The sequence below is a fragment of the Mustelus asterias genome, chromosome 6, assembly GCF_964213995.1.
Source record: "Mustelus asterias chromosome 6, sMusAst1.hap1.1, whole genome shotgun sequence".
Classification (NCBI taxonomy): domain Eukaryota; kingdom Metazoa; phylum Chordata; class Chondrichthyes; order Carcharhiniformes; family Triakidae; genus Mustelus; species Mustelus asterias.
In genome coordinates, this window is record NC_135806.1 from 5,728,341 (window position 1) to 5,747,742 (window position 19,402).

The 19,402-nt window shown below is 47.1% G+C and overlaps 1 protein-coding gene across 1 annotated transcript in view; it reads right to left on the reverse strand.

Annotated features, from left to right (window-relative positions):
- Positions 1 to 18,540, reverse strand: part of trpm3 (transient receptor potential cation channel, subfamily M, member 3) — a 116,567-nt gene extending 98,027 nt beyond the window's left edge. Inside the window, exons 1-5 of the mRNA XM_078213951.1 lie at positions 18,511 to 18,540; positions 15,382 to 15,595; positions 11,155 to 11,279; positions 8,735 to 8,906; positions 91 to 265 (exon numbers count right to left, since the gene is read on the reverse strand). Of these exons, the coding sequence (XP_078070077.1) occupies positions 91 to 265; positions 8,735 to 8,906; positions 11,155 to 11,279; positions 15,382 to 15,595; positions 18,511 to 18,525 (701 nt within the window). The 5' untranslated portion in view covers positions 18,526 to 18,540. The remainder of the gene's footprint in view (positions 1 to 90; positions 266 to 8,734; positions 8,907 to 11,154; positions 11,280 to 15,381; positions 15,596 to 18,510) is intronic.
- Positions 18,541 to 19,402: the final 862 nt, after the last annotated feature.

Here is a 19,402-nt window from a genome sequence, read left to right on the forward strand (position 1 = left end):
AGGTGACTGCACCTCTTTTCCTTCAAGTGAATATCGAATGCCCCAGATTTCATAGTTTAAGTTGAAAACTATTACTTTCTTGGTTCTTACCCTCCATCCTCGGAGTACTTGTGAGCGAAGGCGAGGATATCTGAAGCCCGCCCGCTGCCATCGCAGACCACCACCGGCACGGGAGGGGTGTCTCGCAGATATTCCAACACAATGGAGATGACGTTGGGCCCACCTTCCACAATGAGCGCCACCACTGGAACGCCCTGTCCAATCCCTGGGGAGAGACATCGAGAGGCAAGGTCAAAGAGCCAAAGTGCAATCAACTGTCTATCACATAGTTACACCAAACTGGGAGTGTCTGCTCGGGCTCCGCAGTTGGCACGCTCGCCTTCGAGGCAGCAGGTTGGAGCTTCAATTACCACCCAAAGGCTTGAGCATCAACCTCTAGGCTGAAACTCCTAGCACTTACCCAGGGAGTGCTACAGTGTTGTGGGAGTGCCGCAATCTCAGATAAGATGTTAAACCAAGGTGCTGTTTACCCTCTTAGGTGGATGCAAGCTATTCTATAGCACATGTTCGAAGCAGGGCAGGGGAGATCTCCCTGGTGTTTTGGCTAATATCTATCCCTCTGCCATGTGCCCCAAATGAATAGATTACCACGTTGCTGTTCGTGGGATCTTGCTTTGCACAAATTGGCTAATGTATTTCCTACATTGCAACAATGGCTACACTTTTGTTTATTCATTCATTCGTGGGACCTGGGCGTCGCTGGCTGGCCAGCATTTATTGACCATCCCTAGTTGTCCTTGAGAAGGTGGTGGTGAGCTGCCTTCTTGAATCGCTGCAGTCCCTGTGCTGTGGGTTGATCCACAATTCCGTTAGGGAGGGAATTCCAGGATTTTGACCCAGTGACAGTGAAGGAACAGCCGATATATTTCCACGTCAGGGTGGTGAGAGGCTTGGGGGGAATTTAATCTTGATTGGCTGTGAGCTTTGGGGTCATCTCACATCATTATATCTAGTGATAGAATATCCAATCAATGTTATCGGCAATCTTATCATTAGGAGAGCTGGTATTTTCAGCAATACACAAGTTCCGTACTATGAAATATGGCTGAGGTACTGTAACTGGTTTATTGATTATCGGGGGGGAGTTTTCCCATCCTGCCCGCCATGGGAATCGTCGTGGGTGGGGAGCGCGGACCATGGAAAGGTCCATTGACCTTGGGTGGGATTTTCCGGTTTTGGGGCAAGCGCAGCAGGAAAATCCCACCCTACATATCTGATCTGCTCAAACTGAGCAAATGACATGTCGTAGCCTCTTTACACGGGAAGCTGAATTTGAAGCAGCCCGATATTCTCGCTCGGCAGCTGTAGGAGTAACTTTCCAAACCCACACTGTGTCTGTGGGCACTCAGAAAAACTGTTCTTTCAATGGGATGATTCTGTGCTTCCAGTGGGAAGCGGCAGTTGCCAGGATTATGGGATGGAGAGTGGCGACAAAAGCGGTTTTGCATCCCGAGATTTTCGATTGACACCTTTATTTGCCAAGCGTTATGGAACCGAGGTAGGTAAATGGACTCATAGAATCCCTACAGTGCAGCAGCAGCCATTCAGCCCATCGAGCCTGCACAGACAACAATCCCACCCAGGTCCTGTCCTCGTAACCCCATGTATTTAGCCTGCTAATCCCCCTGACGTTAAGAGGCAATTTAGCATGGTCAATCCACCTCACCCGCACATCTTTGGACTGTGGGAGGAAACCGGAGCACCCGGAGGAAACCCAAGCAGACACGGGGTGAATGTGCAAACTCCGCACAGACAGTGACCCGAGGCCGGAATTGAACCCGTGTCCCTGGCGTTGTGAGGCAGTTGTGCTAACCATTGTGCCACCCTTAATAAAGGTACAAGGCAGCCATTATCTAACTGAAAGGTGGAAGAAGGTTCAAGGGGCTGAAAGGTCATCTCCCTGTCCCTATGTCTATCCGCACTGTCTTTGGGTTCCATTCCAATGTTGTGAATGGCTTGACACAGATACTCGTAAAGTGCTTGTACTTATTTTTAAAAACTGAACTGGAATCGTGTCTAACTCGATAGAAATATAGAAAAAGCATTACATTTAATTTGCAAACATTTTCGAAAGCATAGTTCTTAATCCTGAGAGAGACGGAAAATCAAATGACTTGCATTGATACAAGTGCTTGAAATAATCTTGCAATGTGGGAAGAATGGTCATGAATCTGTGCACAGCAAGATCCCACCAATATCAATGCAAGAATGACCAGATAATCTGTTTCAGTGATGTTGGTTGAGGGATAAATATTAGAAAAGATGTTAGCATGGATCCTTTTTCTTGGACTCCAGAGAGAAGGTGTAAATCCTTCCAATCACTGATTAAACCCTTCATTTCAGGGACAAATGAGATCCAATTAAGTGTGTTCTGTTTTAATGCCGTACTTCAGCAGCTAACAAGTGAATTATGCAACCAGGGTTGTCGATGCAAACAGAAATCAATGGACATATCACACTGTGGTCGGCTTGTCAATAACAGCAGGTCCATTGCATTAAAAGGCTTTCTCATCTCGCACAGAGCAACAAGCTTGAATCGAAAAGCACCTTCCATAATTCCCACCCTTCAAATAATAAAAGATGATGTAAATTTATGAGCTAAAGTTATGAATGCTGTAAATCTCATTTAAAACTGGCTGAAATCCGCAATGCGTCCAAATGCATCTGAAGAACGTGGCCAGGTTAACTTCCTCAGTGGACACCTTTCATTGGAAGAATCTTCACCTGATCCCTGATGTCTCTCTTCCCCATGTTGTACTGTATGCAATAACATGCATTTATATAGCACCTTTGACATAATACTGTCCCAAGATGCCTCGTAGGTGGAGAGGGAGAATGAGGCAGAGAGGGAGTGAGGGACAGGGTGTGAGGCAGAGAGGGAGCGAGAGGCAGAGTGCGAGGCAGAGAGGGAGCGAGGGGCAGAGTGCGAGGCAGAGAGGGAGCGAGGGGCAGAGTGCGAGGCAGAGAGGGAGCGAGGGGCAGAGTGCGAGGCAGAGAGGGAGCGAAGGACAGAGTGCGAGGCAGAGAGGGAGCGAGGGGCAGAGTGCGAGGCAGAGAGGGAGCGAAGGACAGAGTGCGAGGCAGAGAGGGAGCGAGGGGCAGAGTGCGAGGCAGAGAGGGAGCGAGGGACAGAGTGCGAGGCAGAGAGGGACAGAGTGCGAGGCAGAGAGGGAGCGAGGGACAGAGTGCGAGGCAGAGAGGGAGCGAGGGACAGAGTGCGAGGCAGAGAGGGAGCGAGGGACAGAGTGCGAGGCAGAGAGGGAGCGAGGGACAGAGTGCGAGGCAGAGAGGGAGCGAGGGAATGAGGGGCAGAGAGGGAGCGAGGAATGGAGAGCTTCAGAGAAGCAGTTTCAAAGCTTGGGGCCCACACAGCTTAAGGCAAAGCTGCAGCGAAGAGCAGGAGTGTAGGTGGCTCAGAGGGATGTTGGGTCGAGGGGAGCTTTCACAGATAGGGAAGGGGCTAAACCATGGTGGGACTTGATAACAAGAATGAGAATTTTAAAAGGGAGACATTGCCAGACAGGGGGCCAGGATAGGTCGGGGTGCAAGGGGTGATGTATGCGCCGGACTCGGTGGTGAGTTAGGGTACGGTTTGCAGGGTATTGAATGAACAATTCACAGCACACATAGCTCATTGCCAAGGTACACCAAATTACTGATTGGGTGTGAATTCCATGATGTGGAATGTACAGCACAGAAACAGGCCATTCGGCCCAGCTGGTCTATGCTGGTATTTATGCTCCACACAAGCCTCCTCTCATCTCAGCCTGTCGCCGCATGCTTCTATATTCCTCCACATGGTGGCACAGTGGGTTAGCACTGCTGCCTCACAGCGTCAGGGACCCGGGTTTGATTCCTGGCTTGGGTCGCTCTCTGTGTGGAGTTTGCACGTTCTCCCCGTGTCTGCGTGGGTTTCCTCCGGGTGCTCTGGTTTCCTCCCACAGTCCCAAGATGTGCAGGTTAGGTGGATTGGCCGTGCTAAATTGCCCCTTAGTATCCCACGATGTGCAGGTTAGGTGGATTAAGCCATGGCAAACATATGGAATTACAGGAATAGGACAGGGGTGTGGGCCAGGGTAAGATGCTCCGTCAGAGAATTGGTGCAGACTTGATGGGCTGAATGGCCTCTTTTTGCACTGTAGGGATTCTATAATTCTATAAGATGCATATCTAGCTTCCCCTTAAATGTATATTTGCCTCAACTGTTCCACATTCTCACCACTCTCTGGGGAAAGAAGTTTCTCCTGAATCTCCTATTGAATTTATTAGTGACTACCTTATGGACCCCTCATTCCAGTCCAGTCCAAAAGTGTAAACGTCTTCTCTTCAATTATCTTATCAAACTCCTTGGCTGAGACATTTTGGATGATGGGATTTCCTGTCCCGGCATTGACACTGCCTGTCCTGCAGTAAATTCACCCTCCAATGGGCATTGATAGGCTGTGGGAGGGACTTCTGCCCCTCACTCAGGAGGAAGTTCCACCTTAGAGAGCTGCTGGCCAATCTGATTTACTGGCACCCTCTCCAGCCTCTACAGTGACAGAAAATGCAAGTGGACGCATGTGGGAACTCTTGAAGTCGATGGAGCCTGTGGTAAACCACTGTTAGCTTATTACCTGTATATGTAACATGCCTGGACACATCCCTGCCGGCCCTACCCGAGACTCCTCCCCCCCCCCGGTCCAGGTATAAAGGAGACTGCTCCCCATCCCCGTGCCTCAGTCTGGACCAGTTCATCGGCATGGGTGTACTCCAAGTCTTTTGCTAATAAAAGCCTATTTGTTCTTGCATACAAACTAGTCTTTGCTCGATTGATGGTGCATCAGAGCCTAAGTCCCAGGAGTGCACTGGACGATGGGCTTTCGGTGTCTCAGGACTGGAAGGGTAGTGAAACTCTGGGGGCGGGGGGATGGAGTCGGGGAGTGGTGTGTTGGGGAAAGAGGCTGGAGATTGGGGGTGGGTGCAGGGTAAGGGGGGAAGATCAAACAGCCACTGGATCTTGAGATCCAGAGTTAGATGGGGGCTTCTGATGCAGGTGTTCCCACCTCCCTTTCCACCTGAGGCCTAAACCTCATCAGTTTTGCCTCCCTTGGAATGAAAAGCTATGTAAACATGTTGCAGTCACGCAGTAGGGTGGAGTCAGGGGTCACACATGGAGCAGTGCCCGGCCAATGATAGATTGACTTCCAGTAGAACGGCCAATGGGATGCTCGTGATGACTGTTGAACATCCCTTTGCATTCCCAGCCCCTTCATATATTCCCAGGCATAGGATGACAAAGGGAAGCCCACAAGTCACATGGGTTGATGGTTACAGCACTGCAAAGGGAGGTAAGGAAGAATTTTGCATTTATGTAGCACCTTTCACAACTGTAGGACGTCCCAAAGCACTTTACAGCAAATGATTTTCTTTCTGAAGTGAAGTCACTGTTGTATTGCAGTGAAACGGGGCAGCTAATTTGGCAGGTCCTAAAAATGTAGAACCAGGGGGCAGTGTTTAAAAATAAAAGCTCTCCCTTTTAAGGCGGAGATGAGGAGGAAATTCCTTCTCTCGGAGCATCAATAGAGTTTGGAATTCTCTCTCCCAGAAAGCAGAGGGGGCTGGGTCATTGAATATGTTCAAGGCAGAGTTAGATAGAGCTTTGATTGAAAAGGGAGTCAAGAATAATGGGGGACAGGCAGGAAAGTGAATTAAGGCCACGTCAGATCAGCCATGGTCTTGAACAATGGAGCAGGCTTGAGGGGCCAAATGGCCTACTCCCACTCCTAGTTCTTCTGTTCTTAAACTGCAATGTGATAAATGACCATATAATTAGTTTAAACTGATGTTGGTCTAAGTATTGGTAAGGGATCAGGCGGCCGTCCCAGCCACTCTTGAAATAATAAAATCATAGAATCCTATAGTGCCGAAGGAGGCCACTCCATAAGACATAGGAGCAGAATTAGGCCACTCGGCCCATCGAGTCCGTTTCACCATTCAATCATGGCTGATATTTTTCTCATCCCCATTCTCCTGCCTTTTCCCCATAACCCCAGATCCCCTTATTAATCAAGAACCTATCTGTCTCTGTCTTAAAGACACTCAATGACCTGGCCTCCACAGCCTTCTGCGGCAAACAGTTCCACAGATTCGGCCCATCGAATCTGCACCGACCACAAGCCCACCCAGGCTCTACCCCCATAAGCCCATGCATTTACCCTAGCTCGTCCCCCTGACACTAGGGGAAATTTGGCATGACCAATCCACCTAACCCACACATCTTTGGACTATGGGAGGAAACCAGAGCACCCAGAGAATCATAGAATAATACATAGAACCCTACTGTACAAAAGGAGGCCATTCAGCCCATCAAGGCTGCACTGACAATCCCACCCAGGCCCTACCCTGCTTCATTCCCCTGCTAATCCCTCAAACCTATCACATCCCAGGACACTAAGGGTTAACTTAGCATGTCCAATCCACCTAACCCGCACATCTTTGTGGACGGTGGGAGGAAACCGGAGCACCCGAGGAAACCCACACAGACACGGGGAGAATGTGCAAACTCCACACAGACAGCGACCCGAGCCGGGAATCGAACCCGCATCCCTGGCGCTGTGAGGCAACAGTGCTAACCACTGTGCCACCGTGCCTCCCCAAATAGAAACATAGAAACTCGAAGCAGGAGGCCATTCAGCCCTTCCAGCCTACTCCATCATTCATTTTGGTTATGGCTGATCATCAAATTCAATACCTTGAGCCCGTTTCCCCCTCCCTCGAGTCCCAAGAGCACCATGTTTTGGCCTCAGCTATAGAAACTAGAAATAGAGTTTGTCAACGAATCTTTTGTAGCCACCTGAGAGGGCAGTCTGGGTCTTGAGTTAACATTTCATCCAAAAGGCAGCATTGGTGACAGTGCGGCACTCCCTCAGTACGGCACTGGCAGCATCAGGCTGGATTTTGAGCTCAAGTCCCTGATCAAACTCAGAGACAAACGTGTTATTTACTGAATTGCTGTATATTTATTGATAATCCTTCTAGAGTCTACAAAATATCAGCATGGTGGCCATTCAACCCATCATGATATGCTGACCTTCTGAAAGATTAGTCCCTGTTATTTCCCCATTGCCCTTCAATATCTCTCTCTTTAAGTATTTATCTAATTTCCTTTTGCAAGTTATTACTGAATCTGTTTTCGGCACAGATGAGAACAACTCAAAGGGTAAAGTTTCTTTTGTTATGTCATCTCTGCTTCAGTTGCCAATTAGCTTCGATCTGTGTTCCCAGTTTGCAGACTGTTGCATCAATATCCAACGTACAGTCTGTAACATAGCGGCTCCGCAATGTACCCGAGTGTTGATTCAATCTGGACCCCAAATCAGCTCAATATAACTTGCCCATGGAGTTAAACGACTACACATAGTTTTACACTGGCCTTCTAAGCCCCAGACTGCAGGATATAGATGATCTGTCAAAGTAGATGAGGGCCAATACTGATGTGGACAAGGAGGTCAAATGAAGGTTTCAGGGATTCAATTATATCATAACTGCCCTGTGACGGCAACACAGCAATACATAACAAGATACCACTTAAAGGGACATGACCTTTTGATTGAAGGTGGCGTAGAGAAATTGTCACTAGACCAGTAATTACCTCAGGCTGAAGTTTTGCATTGGGCATGGGTTCAAATCCCAGTTGGTGAAATTCAAACTCAAAATCTGGAATGGGAAACTATTTTCAGTAATGGTGACCATGACATCTATCATCGATTGTTGTAAAACCCCCTCTGGTTTACTCATGTCCTTCAGGGAAGGGAATCTGCCGTCTTACACAGCCTGGCCTACATATGACTCCAGAACCACAGCAATGTAGTTAACTCTCAACTACTCGCTGAGATGGCCCAGCAAGCCACTCAGTTCATGGGCAATTAGGGATGGGCAAGAAACATTGGCTTTGTCAATGATGCCCACATCCTAACGAGAATAAATAATAAAACATCATGCCTGCACTTTGCAGTGCCAATCACCTTAATGATGACACTTCCCACAATGTTTACAACAGTAGATCATGATCAAATAATATTCAATGATAAAACAATATGAAATGTTTAATGTGAAGTCATTTTCTAAAGAGCTCCCATTGACAGAATCAAACCTGGGTCCCCAGAGCATTACCCCGGGTCAATAGTTTACTAGTCCAGTGACAATATCACTGCCTCCCCATAATTGGTGGGTGGTAGAGATCTTGGAGGGTTCTTGGGTTGTAAGAGGTGACAGAGATAGGGAGGGAGGTGAAGCCATGGTGGGATTTGAAAACATGGATGATCAGTGGATCAGTTTTAACCATCAGCACAACAGCTGACGAGCTTTGGAATGCAACAACCTCAGGCTAAAGGGGCAATCCTTTAAAACAGAGGAGGAGGAATTCCTTCAGCCAGAGAGTGGTGAATCTGTGGAACTCTTTGCCGCAGAAGGCTGTGGAGGCCAGGTCATTGAGTATCTTTAAGGCCGAGCTAGATAGGTTCTTGATTAATAAGGGGATCAGGGGTTATGGGGAAAAGGCAGGAGAATGGGGATGAGAAAAATATCAGCCATGATTGAATGGCGGGGCAGACTCGATGGGCCTATGTCTTATGGTCTAACAGCCTCTGCGAGAGAGGTTTCTGAAAATCTGTCTGCTTTTTGAGGTACTCACTGGTGTTGATCTTCTGCAGGGAGATGTGCTTCTCCAGTTGCCTTCTCAGCTTCACCTCTGCTCCATATTTTCCTGTCGTGCCATTGTCCGCCAGTATGAAATGTGAATGCATGCTATTCAGCACTGTCAGCTTGCTCAAGGGGTTGGACATTGTTTGATATGGTCGGACCACCTGTGTGAAGACAAGTTAACCAACAACAACTTGCGTTTACTCAGCGCCTCCAACATGGTGCATGGTGTTTCACAAGAACGTTATCGAACAAGATTTGTTACTGAGCCGCATGAGGGGGATATTAATTTAGATGCTGAAAAGCTTGGTCAGAGAGGTAGGTTTCTCAGAAATGTCTTAAATGTCAAAGAGAGAAGTTGAGAGGAAGAGAGGTTCAGGGAGGGAAGGCCAGAGATCAACCCAGGCATCTGAAGGTATGGCCAACAATATCGGAACAACTAAAATGGGCAATTCTCAAGAGTTTTAAAGTTGAAGTTTATTTATTATTGTCACAAGTAGGCTTGCATTAACACTGCAATGAGGTTACTGTGAAAATCCTCTAGTCGCCACACTCCGGCGCCTGTTCGGGCACACTGAGAGAGAATTTAGCATGGTCAATGCACCTAACCTGCATGTCTTTCAGACTGTGGGAGGAAACCGGAGCATCCGGAGGAAACCCACACAGACACAGGGAGAATGTGCAGACTCCGCACAGACAGTGATCCAAGCCGGGAATTGGACCCGGGTCCCTGGCGCTGGCATCTCATAGCGGTATGGAGAACATAGAGGTATTGTAAGTCCGATTGTCCAGACTGTATAATCCAGAGTTCTAAAGCCCCACCTCCACTTGTACTTGGCATTGTGACTAAGTTATCTGTTAATAATCATAGAATAGTGGCCAGCAGGATCTTTGTTAGAACATGGAAAATTAAACTGATGCATTATCCCACATTAACTGCTGAGGACCATACGGTACTGCACATCTCCATATCTCAATATAAATCAGGATTATGGTGATTTTATTGTAGCAAGATGAACTGTGATTGTGTACGTGTATGACAAATTTACTGAACGTAGTAATCCTCTGCTAGCAGAACAAGAAGACAATAGTGTTTTACATCCCTGGATGCTTTGCTAGCTGATTTGGGTTAAGAGTTCCATGACACCAAAGAATGTTTGGAAATGCGCGAAAATTTAATAAAACATTCAAGGTAATTTCAATGCAGCGAGCTCTGTGATAGAACCATAGAACCCTACAGTGCAGAAGGAGGCCATTCGGCCCATCGGGTCTGCACCGACCACAATCCCATCCAGGCCCTATCCCCATAATCCTTTGCATTTACCCTAGCTAGTCCCCCTGACACTAATAGGCAATTTAGCATGGTCAATTCACCTAACCTGCACATCTTTGGAGTGTGGGAGGAAAGCGGAGCACCCGGAGGAAACCCATGCAGACACGGGGAGAACGTGCAGACTTCGCACAGACAGTCACCCGAGGCCGGAATTGAACCCGGGTCCCTGGCGCGGAGGCAGCAGTGCTAACCGCTGTGCCACCATGCCGCCCTTTGTTAAAAGAATGTTTTAAAAAATTAATTCTGTTTAACTTTATTCATGGCAAAGGTTCTTGAGCGAAAGTGTTTGAACATAATTGAATAAAATCCAATTTATTCTTTGCTGGTTTTACTATCGGAGGAATATCATTTTCTCTGCAGGAGTTTTATTAAGTCATGTATTCTACATCTGCTTTTAAATATACAGTAAAAACTGGTTCAAAATAGACGCACGTCCAGAATAGGCTAAGGATCTCTTTGGATACACTAAAAGTTCCCAAAATTGGCTTTTAGCACTGGTGTTCATAGGATTGGAGATGGCCGGTGAAGCCAAAGCCAAGACACCCAGCTTTTCTTTGCTAAGGGTGTTTATCAGCTTGTTCAGCCTCTCAGCTATTCTCAAACTTCCCAGTGTCCCAGCTGTCCCCTAGTTACACTAAAAAAAAGATCAAGAAAATAAATTAATGAGAAGAGGTGACAGCCCCAGCCTGGTGGGGAAATCCCCTATTTATGTTCATTAAGGACAGTAATCAATAAATTAAACAAAACTGACAGAGGTGATAACCCACCAGGGGCACCGCAACTAAACATCAAAAGGAAACTTAACTAATTAAATCAAAATGTCATTCCTGGGACTGATGATGCACCCCAGCCCCCGCAGTGTACACTGGTCACGGATGTTCCTTAGTTGTATGTGCTGAGACTATTAAATCGATTAACACCCGTCAACTGTTTACCCTTAACCGTAACTATGTCATTACTTGCCACTAACAAGTGAGACGGATTTCAGGCTTTTAATAACACAGAATATGAGGACAGGCATTTTCTCATTGCAATACTTGCAGTTGCATTAATGAGGAGGTAAGGCATAAGGTACCCACATCCTTCCCAATTAGATCCTCTTGATTCTCTACGATTCCCCACGGTGCGATGCCTATAATGCAGATCCTCCCTCTGGACTTGGAGGCATGATCCTTCAAAGCATCTCCTACATGGCGAATCACCCCTGAAAAACAAACCCACCAAATGTGATCGCAGTGCCAACAGGGTTCTGGCACCGGCAATTATCGCTTGTACCAATCCCTAAAAAACAACACGCATTTATATAGAGTTTACTTATTAGTGTCAGAAGTAGGCTTACATTAACACTGCAATGAAGTTACTGTGAAAATCCTCTAGTCGCCACACTCCGGCACCTGTTCGGGTATACTGAGGGAGAATTTAGCACGGCCAATGCACCCTAACCAGCACGTCTTTTCAGACTCTGGGAGGAAACTGGAGCACCCGGAGGAAACTCACGCAGTCACGGGGAGAACGTGCAAACTCCACACAGATGTAGACCCAAGCACGGGAATCGAACCCGGGTCCCTGGCGCTGTGAGGCAGCAGTGCTAACCACTGTGCCAACCACTGTGCCATAGTGCCTTTAACATTGTAAAACATTGCGATGCACTTTCACAGGGCTGCTTCCCGACAAAATTCAGCATCAAGCTACACGATTAGGAGAGGTAATCAAAAACCTGGTCAAAGTTGACACTTGAGATTTTGGTACGCAAGTCTGCTTCTGTTGACACTCAAAGGCACATTCCTAAAAATCCATTTATAATAATTCAATACATTTCCCATGAACTCCATGCAACGCACACTGGAATTCACTTGCTGGAATCCCATTTTTTTTACCGTAGGAACCTTTCTCCCTTTATCTCTCCTCCCAGGACCAGCAGATAGCAGCTGCAGACACCAACTGTTCTAAATTACACTTTTATTTGATCTTGGTTTTTCCTGAATCGCGCTTAGGCAAAATGGCATTGACATTTAAGTTAATTTCTGCACTGATCTTGCCCATGGGAATTTATCCCCAAAATTCCCCAGAAACGCGTCAGCCAGAACACGAAGAACTATCAAGTGGATAAATAATGGAAAGTGCACAACATCTGCCCGCTTCCGACTTGAAGCTAAATCTTAATCATACGGAAATTAAAGTTTGAATCAAAGCATCAGTGATGGACACTAAGCTCAGTGGCCAGAATTTGACCAGCACATTCTTTCTGGTTGTATCACAGCTTGGTGTGGCTCCTGCTCTGCCCAAGACTGCAAGGAACTGCAAAAAGGTTGTGAATGAAGCCCAATCCATCACGCAAACCAGCCTCCCATCCATTGGCTCTGTCTACACTTCCTGCTGCCTTGGAAAAGCAGGCAGCATAATTAAGGACCCCACACACCCCGGGCACACTCTCTTCCACCTTCTTCCATCGGGAAAAAGGTACAAAAGTGTGAGGTCACGTACTAACTGACTCAAAAACAGCTTCTTCCCTGCTGCCATCAGACTTCTGAATAGACCTATCTTGCATTGAGTTGATCTTTCTCTACACCCTAGCTATGACTGCACTCTCTCGTTTCCTTCTCTATGAACGGTATGTTTTGTCTGTATAGCACACAAGTAACAATACTTTTCACTGTACGTTAATGTATGTGACAATAATAAATCAAATCAAATCAAATCAAATCAAATCACCCTCCCCGGAATCGGGGCGGGCAAGGCTCGCAGAATAGAATTCTCCGTTGGCCTCAGGGGGGATTTTACGACCCTCGCCCGAGCGTGGTCGTAAAATCCCGGCCGGTATGTTTAATAAGTGAGATCTGGAAGCTTTTCATCTTTCTAATGTTAACAGATCCTGATGCTGATATGAAGAACTAGCAAACATTGTGTGTCTAGTAAGGGTGAAAGATTAAATAAACCTGCTACAAGATGCCAGAAAGAGTGACAATGGGCTTCTGCTTAGCCTAGAACTTTAGTGCGTATATGCAGAAAACTTGTGTCCTTTGATCTTTTGCATGGTGGTGCAGGCAGCGGGGATGTGGTGGTGGTGGGCGGGGCAGGGGGGTGCCTACGTCAGTGTGGCAGTTAAAGTGTTTCAGGAGACATGCTCCTCATGTGTGGAGCAAAAACTCCAGGAAATCTGTATCCAATATGGATATTTTGCAAAATCTTGGCAGGAAATTCTAGGCTAGTGATTTAATTCCAAACTAGTCATTTGTGTACAGCAGTGGTGAGCAACCTGCAGCCTGGGGGGGGTTGCGGGGGGGGGGGGGGGGGGGGGGGGGGGGTCGGTGGGGGGAGGGGGGGGGGCACATGCAGCCCATCTGGGTTCTGAGTGCAACCCCATGAGACATTTTGCTGACTGTTGCCCATGTGCAGAGATGCCACATTCTGTTGATTTCCGTCTGTGTAGGTTCGAGTGAAGTGATTCGCACTTAAAGCAAGGGCAAAGTGAGGTGCGTGCTGACTGCTCACAACACTGACTGTGAGAGCCGTGCGCTTCCTCTGTGTCCAAACTGTCAATATTCCTTTTGTTTCACCATTTGAAGTTGATGACAGTTTCATTCACATATAAACGATTAGGCATTTTCTATCACTCATTATGAAATATTCAGCATGTATTAAATGTATTTAATCTGATTTGATTTATTATTGTCACATGTATTGGGATACAGTGAAAAGTATTGTTTCTTGCACGCCAGACGAAACATACCGTTCATATGCTGGAATTGTACCGGCTCAGCCACTACATCAGAGTGGGAGAGGGGCGGACAATGGGAATGTCTGTTGACCTCACACAGGATTTTACAGTTTCTGGACAAGTGAGGCTGTACATCCTGCCCATAGAGTACGTAGGGGAGAAGGAAAGGAGAGGGTGCAGAATGTAGTGTTTCAGTCATAGCTAGGGTGTAGAGAAAGATCAGCTTCATATGCGATTGGACAATTCAAATATCTGATGGCAGCAGGAAAGAAGCTGTCCTCGAGTCGGTTGGCACGTGATCTCAGACTTTTGCATCTTTTACCCGATGGAAGAAGGTGGAAGAGAGTATGTCCGGGATGCGTGGGGTCCTTGATTATGCTGGCTGCTTTGCCGCGGCAGCGGGAAGTGTAGACAGAGTTGATGGATGGGAGGATGGTTTGAGTGATGGACTGGGCTTCATTCACAACCTTTTGTAGTTACTTGGACAGAGCAGGAGCCATACCAAGCTGTGATACATCTGGATAGGATGCTTTCTATGGTGCATCTGTAAAAGTTGGTGAAAGTCATAGTCCCCTACATACTCCTTAGCCTCCTGAGAAAGTAGAGGCGTTGGTGAGTTCAATAACTAATGTTGGCGATTCATGAGGTCATGGTTAGTGAGAGCCCGATTTCAATCTTGCAGCTCACTGAGGTGAAGGAGGGTCACTCATGCAGCCTCGATTGCCTGTCACTGCTGTACAGTGTTAGTATAATTCAACAATAAGGAAACTGTGTTGCTGTATATGTATAAGTAAGAAGTCTCACAACACCAGGATAAAGTCCAACAGGTTTATTTGGAATCACGAGCTTTCGGAGCGCTGCTCCTTCATCAGGTGTTCCTTCACTCACCTGATGGAGATTCATGAAATGAACGAAAGACAAAGCACAAGGAACATCAGGGAAACACAAGCTGGAAAGAAAATGCAACTCCAACTGCACTCAAGAAGTCAACACGGTCGAGGAAAAAGCAACCCATTTGATTGGTACCCAAACCACCACTTTAAACATTCACCCTCTCTATCATCACCCTCTAACATGACAGGAAGGGATCCATGTAGGGAGGGATGGGGGAAGAATGGCCAACTCCGATCGAGGGTGGGAGCCCCTGTGATCTCCATGGTGGGCTTGAGGTGAGGGATGGGGTGGGAGGTTTATTCCTATTATTATTGGGCGCCCCTTAAAGATGGTACCCTGATCTCAGTGCAGCAGGCTTTGTCGATGTGTGCAGGCCCCTCCTTTCTGCACAACAGTGTGAAACAAACCCATTTGTCGTTATTTAGGCAGAGTGCGGTAAGATCTGGAGAGAAAACTGACTTCTTTCTTTTCAGAGAAACACATTGGTTTTCTCACAACACTGTCACTTGGTGAGACTCCCTCATAGAGTAAATTAAGTACATTTCTCACCAAAGATCTGCTTCTGTCACAGGCAGGACATTGAGTCGAGGTAATCATTTACTTTTAATGAGGCTTCATCAAAACTCGTGCAATGAAAATTTGAAGCAAAACTCTTGGTTAAATAGTGGCAAAGGAAAGCAGAATGACTCTTTACCTGTGTTCACGCCTCCAGTGAATATCCAAGCCCCAGTTGTCATCGCTGCTTTAATCAGACCCTTTCCAAATACTTGCTTGAGTTTAGGTTGGAGTTCAAAGTTCTGGAGGCCGCCGTGAATGGAGATCAGTAGCTTCGGGAGGTCCAGCTGCCATTCCTTTGTCATCAGATGCAAGAGGAGATCAGGCTTTGTGTCGAATGAAACTCGCACATACTATACCAGAAATGGGAAAAAGAGGAGAAACTAGTTACAAGATCATTTCCTTTCCCACCTTCATCGCTTTCTGAATTCACTGAGTGTTTCAAGATACGGGCAGCACGGTAGCACAGTGGTTAGCACTGCTGCTTCACAGCTCCAGGGACTTGGGTTCGATTCCCGGCTTGGGTCACTGCCTGTGTGGAGTTTGCACATTCTCCTCGTGTCTGCGTGGGTTTCCTCCGGGTGCTCCTGTTTCCTCCCACAGTCCAAAAATGTGCAGGTTAGGTTGATTGGCCCTGCTAAAGTTGCCCCTTAGTGTCTTGAGATGCGTAGGTTAGAGGGATTAGCGGTTAAATATGTAGGGATATGGGGATAGGGCCTGGGTGGGATTGTGGTCGGTGCAGACTCCATGGGCCGAATGGCCTCCTTCTGCACTGCAGGGTTTCTATGGTTTCTATGTGTAGGTTAGGGGAATTGATCATGTTAAATTGCTCCTTAACACTCAAAGATGTGTCAGGGCAGCACGGTGGTTAGCACTGCTGCCTCACAGTGCCAGGAACCTGGGTTCAATCCTGGCGTCAGGTCACTGTCTGTGTGGAGTTTGCACGTTCTCCCCGGGTTTTCTCCGGGTGCTCCGGTTTCCTGCCATAGTCCAAAGATTGCAGGTTAGATGGATTGGCCATGCTCAATTGCCCCTCAGTGTTCCAAGATGTGTAGGTTAGGGGGATTAGTGGGGTAAATATGTGGGATTATAGGGATAGGGCTGGGGTCTGTTCAATAATTTCATTGTTCTTTGCCAGGCATTGATTGCAATGTTGCTGCTAAAATAACCCTGGCTACACCTCAAAGGTAATTCACTGGGATGTCCTTAGGATACACAAGCTCTTTCTTCATTTGTGTCCTCAATTGAAGACTACAGTGGGCTGCTTTAAGAAATGGGAGCAAGTGGAGGCCATTTGGCCCTTCAAACCTGCTTCACCATTGAATGAAGTCATTGCTGATCTTCTACCTTAACTTCACCTTCCCGCACTGTCCCCATTTTACGTAATTCCCTCAATGCCCAAAAATCTACTGATCTCTGTCTGAAATATCCTCAATAAGGAGATTCCACAGCTTCCTGGGGTAGAGAATTCCAAAGCATCATGTCCCTCTAAGTGAATAAATTTCTCATCATCTCAGTTCAAAATGGCCAACTTATTATTATGAGACTGTGGCCATGCGCTTTACACTCCCAGCCAAAGGAGAAACACTTTTCAACATCTATCCTGTGCAATGTTAGTGTACCTTTAAGAGTTTAAAAAAAAATTCATACCCATAGCCTTAGGTGATGTCACTGTTGGGAGGAGAAAACAAACTGTGGGCGGGTCAGGTAACAGGGTTTCATTTTCAGTTTCACTTTGGAGCTGCAGGTTGCGGTTTGAGTTTTAGAAGGGACAGCAAGCTAAAAAGAAGTGTTTTCCCTCTCTCCCTGTTGTTTTGAAAATTCTGGTGGTTTCCTGAAGGGTGAAAATCTGCTGTTGTTGTTGGGGGCTGGACCAGAGTCTCTCTGGTTGTTTTGGGAAGCTTTCTTGTCTTCAAACTATTCTGAGTCTCAAGATCACTTGATTGCAGAATTCAACTAATGGCCTTGATCCCAGTATCACGTGAGCCTTAGTCTATGCTGTGTTAAATCTGTACTTTGTCTATGTCAAGGGTTTTGGTTTGATTGGAACACATTAGATATCTTTGTTAAGGTTATACATTCTGGTTGTTTTGTTTCTTGTTAATAAATGTTCTTGTTAATTTTCTTATTATACATGTTGACTATATTCTTAAATAAACTTTGTTTGATAAAAGCTCCCTAGAGGGTCACTTGAATCATATCTGAAGTGAAACATCTCATGCTTATCCTAGCCAAATTCAAGGTGCAAAACTTATGATCCAGGCGGACTCCATTGAACACTTTGGAATTTCTAACCTGAACCATAACACCTGTCAGATGCCTTAGGAATGTTGTGGCCAGAATTCTCCGGCCGTTCATGCCCCGCCACTGTTGCAAGCGAGAATGGAGGATTTGGGGCTCAGAGAATTCCAGCTGTGGGCGAGGTGGGAGAATCCAGCCCAATATCTATCAAACAGAACATCCACGAACAACCATTAGACAAGTCCCTCATCCCAGGAACCAGTCCGGTGAGTCTTCGTTGTCCTCCCTCTAGGGCGGCACGGTAGCACACTGGTTAGCTCTGCTGCTTCACGGCGCCAGGGATCTGGGTTTGATTCCCGACTTGGGTCACTGTCTGTGCAGAGTTTGCACGTTCTCCCTGTGTCTGCGTGGGTTTCCTCCGGGTGCTCCGGTTTCCCCCCACATTCTGAAAGACGTGCTGGTTAGGGTGCATTGACCCGAACAGGCGCCGGAGTGTGGCGACTAGGGGAATTTCACAGTAACTTCATCGCAGTGTTAATGTAAGCCGTACTTGTGACTAATAAATAAAACTTTTTTAAAAATGCAAATCTAGTCAATCACACACCAAGTGGTTTATTACATCTTGTAAACTTACTGATCACCCCAGTTACACCTTCTTCCAGATCGTTTATATAAATCACAAACAGCAGAGGTCCCAATACAGAGCCCTGCAGAACACCACTAGTCACAGGCCTCCAGCCAGAAAAAACCCTTCCACTACCACCCTCTGTCTTCTGTGACCAAGCCAGTTCTCCACCCATCTAGCCACCTCCCCCTTTATCCCATGAGATCCAACCTTTTTCACCAGCCTACCATGAGGGACTTTGTCAAACGCTTTACTAGTCACACAGACAGTGACCCAAGCCGGGAACTGAACCTGGCTCCCTGGCACTGTGAGGCAGCAGAGCTAGCCACCGTGCCACCATTACATCCAGTGACTGACGCTGCTCAGCACCAACATATCTGGATCTGTAGAGAATATCAAAGCTGTGCTTCTCACCATGGCTTTGTTGGAGTGTCCTCCTCCCTGGAATTCAATTGTTCCGAAGGCGTCAGTTGGGCTGAGCTGTGTGTGTTTGCTGATGGACCATTTCTCCGAGTGCAGATCATTCTTCGTGACTCTGCTCTCAATGTTTTCATTCTGACTGATGGAGATAACTGGAGGCAATCCCACATGTTGGCCCATCAATCGCCCACAGCAACACCTGAGGAAACAAAACCACCCAGATATATCTTATATTTCCTTTCCCTTAAACTAAAACAAAACCGGACATGTTTCCATTCGAGAGACTATGGCCAGAATTTTGCCACCTTGTCCGACCCGGAATCGGGTTGGGCGAGGTTTGCAGAATGGAATTCTCTGCTGGCCTCGGCTGGGATTTTACGAGCCTACGCTGTACAATTGGATTTTGCCTTTCTCAGCGGGGTGAAGGAGGCGGAATGGAAAACGGGGCGGCGCTGGTGGTGGGGGAAGGAACTTGGCAGACTTCAACCTGCTGGCCAGGAATCCCATTGAGAATCCACCACGGAGCACCAATGATCCAGGGGGAAATGGGCTGAGCTGATTGGCAGGGGAGGGGCAGAGGGCATACCTCCTGGCTTGACCCCGTGTGGGGAGGCTGGAGATGGAGATAGCTCAGCACTCTCAACCGCTCTCGATGGAACTAGCAGGTCTCAATCCTGCCCTCAGCGGATGTCCCTGGAATTCATGAATAGGAGAGATGCGGAGATCAGCTGGAGAACAACACAGCAGTTTGCATTTACATAGCAACCTTTAATGGAGCAAAAAAAAATTCCAAGGCACTATAAGAAGCGTTTTCAAACAAAATTCGACTCCGAGCCACATAAGGGGAGGGGAACAAGAAGGAGGTTTTAAGGAG